The sequence below is a fragment of the Montipora foliosa genome, chromosome 11 (genome assembly GCF_036669935.1).
Source record: "Montipora foliosa isolate CH-2021 chromosome 11, ASM3666993v2, whole genome shotgun sequence".
Lineage (NCBI taxonomy): Eukaryota > Metazoa > Cnidaria > Anthozoa > Scleractinia > Acroporidae > Montipora > Montipora foliosa.
Window position 1 is genome coordinate 7,859,117 of NC_090879.1, and position 5,000 is coordinate 7,864,116.

Below are 5,000 nucleotides of genomic sequence, written 5' to 3' on the forward strand. Positions count from 1 at the left end.
TCGTGTTGGATGTCAAAATTGTGCAGGCATTTAATTACTTGCATTTCTGAACATAATTGTCTTCCTCGTCTCCTTCCGTCCTTTAAGTTACAAAATCTTGAAGTTGTTATTAAAGCTGCTGTTGTTTTTCAATTGGTTTATTTCCCACATGCCTCACACTCAACTACGTGCGGCGAATATTACAAAAAAGCAAACCGAATGGTTCTCAAAGTCAGCAACCAGAAGGTTTATTTTGCAACTTTACTTTCCTGATTCATTTTGTCAGCGTTAACGTCAAATACTCAAATACCCAGGCATAAAAGCCTCTTTCGTCTAAAATTAAAAAAAAAAAAAGAAACGAAAATGAAGACCGTGCCTCTTAGTACCTAGAAGGTTCAATATCATGCAACTTTACTTTACAGATCCATTTTGTCAGCTTCAACACCAAATACCCAGACATAAGCGAGGCTTTGGGTCATAGTGATGGTTTGGCTGTTCTTGGTGTTTTCCTTGAGGTATCAAATTATTAATTTTAACACATATTTAATATCTATTTTTTAAATATTTAATATTTAATAGAATCGCACGCCTAAGGCAATTCGCAGCATCTAATTTGCTACCAAGACGGGGTATTCAACTTTAAAACGAGGTTGACCGATATTACACCGAAGCAACGGAGGCAAAAATTGTAAACTATGTTTTTACAGCAAATTTTCGTTTCGGCATTGACAACTACAACATTCGCCAAAAGTAAATTAAATAACTTCGTCTTTAAAAAGCCATGCAATTCACGGAAAATTTCACCTCTTGACTCGTGAATTCCATGTTAAATTTCACTTGAAAAATCGATATCGCGCTCATCGCGATATCGGATTTTCGCGTGGAATTCCCTCCTCAGGTGGTGAATTTTCCTATAACATGCATAGAAAAAATTTTTTTGATTCTGATTGGCTTAGAGCAATATAGGTACCAGATAACACAGCGCAGAAAAGAGGTAATTCAGTGCAAAAAGAAAGTCTAAGATGGCCAATCAAATGAACGCACCCGATGACGCAATTTTTGCGTGATTGCGTGATACGCGTCCGTTTCTTCTGATAACTTACGATAATCTCATCTTAAAGTTTGTTCATGTATGTTATTAATAAGTAATCACGTGTTTTTTCTCGTGCATTTTGGAATAAAGCATTATATCTTAAATACATATTACAATATTAGAAACATCTTTTTCGATGGTTTAACATATAATACGCGAGGATATTTTGCGATTTGCGTAGTATTTTTTCGAGCCCCGCAGGGGCCGAACAATAAGAGATTTATTATTCCACTACAAAAACGTATTATTTTGCTTCAAAATAATACGCGCGGATATTTTGCGAGTTGCGTAGTATGCAATGAGCAAAATGTCCGCGAGTATTTAACAATTATTCCATGAGCGCGCGTTGGATATAAAATGGTAAATAGCCAACGAGGCGCGTAGCGCCGAGTTGGCTACAACTGGTGTCATATCCAACAAGCGCGACTGGAATAATTGTTTTATTAAATTCCTTAAACTCCAAAAATTTGGAAGTACAAAATAAGAGCGAAAAAAGGACACTGTATTACCGTCTAATATTTTGCGCATTCTCTTGACCAGATATGGTAAAATGGCGAAATAGTGGAATAATAAAACATGTTATAATATATATTTGTTAACTACAAGTTCATATATATAAGGTTTTTCTCCGGGTATTCCGGTTTTCCCCTCCCACAAAAAGCCAATGTTTGAATTTATTTGATTCCATGTTGACTGTCCCCAATTACCTAGTGCCCCAGCGCTAGAAGACTTGACGCTAAAATGGTAAATTTCATTATTATTGTCAACGCGTACAGTGGCTGAAAATTGTCGTCTTCCCCTTCCCTTTTGAAGCCAGTTGTTTGGCCCTTGGTATTTGACATATTATTATTATTATTATTATTATTATTATTATTCTGCATTTAGCTCTGAGCTCTGGCTGTTCTCATGCCGACATTCATCCCAAGGGAGCGAGTCATAACAAATAACCAAGTGTCCCCTGGGGACACTCTCCTGATACTTAAAAGTCAAGCACCTTCCTTAAAATTCTGGCAATAGTGTAGTTTTCTGCAACAGTCCAATTCTTACCCTAATCCTCAATCTTTCAATCCATTGTCCAAGTTTCTGAGTAACACTTTCAAGAGCCCCTACGACAGCTGGTACTACATCCACGTTTTTTTACACTCCATATTCTTCTAATCTCCCACTTCAAATCCTGATATTTTTCGACTTTTCCAAATTCCTTTTCATTCTTTTTCTTCTTCTTCTTCTTCTTCTTCTTCTTCTTCTTCTTCTTATTATTATTATTATCATTATCATTATTATTATTATCACCACCACCATCATCATCATCATCATCAGCATCATTAATAGTATTATTACTATGCGCATGTCTCAAACCTAGGTGGCCATATTTCCCATAGCATCAAGCTATCTCCTATAGCCTTAGGTGTTTAGTGTCCTTCTTAGGATCTTAGTTGTTTCCAATAAACATGCTTTTTGGAGTAATGCAATGATTCCAGGTGTCCCCTTCTTGCTGATCCACGTCCTTAGGTGTTTACTCACAGTCCCAAGGGATCCAATTGCAATGGGGATGACAGATACTTTTTGCATTTCTACCCTTTCGTTTTCTGCTACCCGTGTTTCAAAAGGGCAATCTACATCAACAATGAAGCACTCCTTCCCCTCCTTTTCCAGCACTAAAATATTATTCTATTATAATAATACTACTACTACTACTACTACTACTACTACTACTACTACTACTACTACTACTACTACTACTACTACTACTACTACTACTACTACTACTACTACTACTAATAATAATAATAATAATAATAATAATAATAGCATAAGACTAAAAATGTCTGTAAAAAAGCGCAATTGTCGGGGTCCGAGGAATTAAAATTGTGGTAAGAAAGGGTAAACATGGTGGGCATGGCCATGCGTCTGTAGAGTTGTAATTACGCTGCTCGCATTATTAAATTAGATTTTTAAAAAAAGTGTTCAGATAAAAATTTGATTTATGTCCCACTGAATTCTGCGTCTCTTAAGTTACTCTCGACACCCAATGACTAATTGAAAGTGTCTCATTTTATAGGTTGGTGCTGAAAATTCTGCCTATGAAGAGCTTTTGAGTAACATTTCAGATTTAAATCCAGGAGGTAATGAAACTGAAGAAATGCGTTTTTTTAAAAGTGCGGGTTAGAGGCGAAAGCGCAACAAATTGACCTCCTCCCAACTGAGTGGCTTCATAGCTCATCAGTTAGTAGAGTATTGTACCGACGACATCGTAAAGGTGACCGTCATGGATACGAATCCCTTTGAAACCGCCTGAAATTTTCAGGTGTCTGTAAAGTGACACTTGCTCAAATTGCCCAGTTAAGTGCGACGATCATTTCTATCTTCCGTCAATAACCCGTACTTCAAAAACATACATTTCTTTCCTTCATCATGATTTTCATCACCAGTATTTGTGGTCTCTCACAATCGGAAGCCTTGCAGGTTCTTAGAACCGTAATAAATTTAAATAAATTTGACCCCGTGCTCTTTCCTAGCATTTCAATCCTGCTGACATTTGAAAAAGGCTTCGTGGAGAAGACCAACTTCACTACATCTTGTAAATGACCATATGGTAGTCATGCCGCACTCAATGATTGGAAGACATAGGAGCTTAAAACACCTTGCCATTCTCACCAAGCCATTATATATATTTCTTAGATTGTCATTTTCAACAGCCATCAATTCAGGTCGTCTCGCTAACTGGCCATTTAAATTAACACTTCCGTTCGTTTCTCTTTTCAGGCGCGAAAGAGGAGATCGCACCGTTCATGCTTAAACCACTTCTTGCCGCCAATACGTCAAATTACTATCGGTACGCTGGCTCTCTTACCACTCCAACATGCAATCAAGCAGTTACATGGACAGTCTTCAAAGATGCTGTAAAAATACCCGAGCGATTGGTGAGATTTCCCTTTTGATTTTGATTCATTTCCTCAGAGGCGCTCCCTTTCGCGCTGCATCTGTCGAGAATGACAAGCACTGAATGATACGAGCTTATGACCAAAAGTCTCCTCTCCCAGTGATCGATTTCTCAGTCTGACTATCTCTGAAGAACAGACTTAACTGATTGGAGTGTAATGTGAAGTGCTAGGTTTCTACCCCATATGAACCATGTGAGCGTTAGCCCTACTAATGGAAATGGGCCCACACAAGAACAGAGAAAAACTGTAATTGCCGTAACATCTTCAGTTCCCACGGCCCACAACCCTTCTTTATTAACTCTGCATGTTGGACATTTTTAAATGTCCATTTTTAAAAGATCCCACACTATTCGAAAATAGCAGGCCACGGAATTCCCGGTATTGTGGTCTGGCCCGAATTTTAAGTGCTGTTTTTGTTCCAGTGCCAATGTAATTTGTAAGTGGCATCTTTATTCCCATGTAATACAGGACTTGTTAACCCTAGTAGCGCTAACGCTCCGATAGGCTCGATTACAAGCCGCTATTTCGGGAAAGGCGTCAGAGCCCTCCATGCACTCTCGACGAATACCGGACTCGAGAGAGTGAGGGAGATGGAGACGCTAACGCTCAGGGGCCGGTGGCTCGAAGCATGATTAAGAATAACCAGCATTTAATACCATGAAAACCTAGAAGCTTTGATATCTCTTAACCAACGGTTAGCACTAACCAAACTTCGAGCAACCGGCTCCTGAGCGTTCTTGTCTCGATTTCCCTCAGTCTCTCGAGTCCGGTATTCGTCGAGGGTGGAGCGCTCTGACGTCTTTCCCGAAATAGCGGCTTGTAATCGAGCCTATCGGAGCGTTAGCCCTACTGGGGTTAACGAGCACTGTATTACATGGGAATAAAGATGCCACTTACAAACTACACCCAAATATATATCTCTGTTGAAATATGAATGCTGTGCGCCCAACCTCTTACGTACCCCTTCTGGGACCCGTTTCTCA

General features: G+C 39.0%; 1 protein-coding gene across 5 annotated transcripts in view; it reads left to right on the forward strand.

Annotated features, from left to right (window-relative positions):
• The window catches only part of LOC137975959 (carbonic anhydrase-like), a 21,555-nt gene that overhangs the window by 14,258 nt on the left and 2,297 nt on the right, over positions 1 to 5,000 (forward strand). For all 5 annotated transcript variants that reach the window (XM_068823182.1, XM_068823183.1, XM_068823184.1 and 2 more), the window contains exons 5-7: positions 402 to 494; positions 3,135 to 3,198; positions 3,839 to 3,996. In XM_068823182.1, coding sequence (XP_068679283.1) covers positions 402 to 494; positions 3,135 to 3,198; positions 3,839 to 3,996 — 315 coding nt within the window. The remainder of the gene's footprint in view (positions 1 to 401; positions 495 to 3,134; positions 3,199 to 3,838; positions 3,997 to 5,000) is intronic.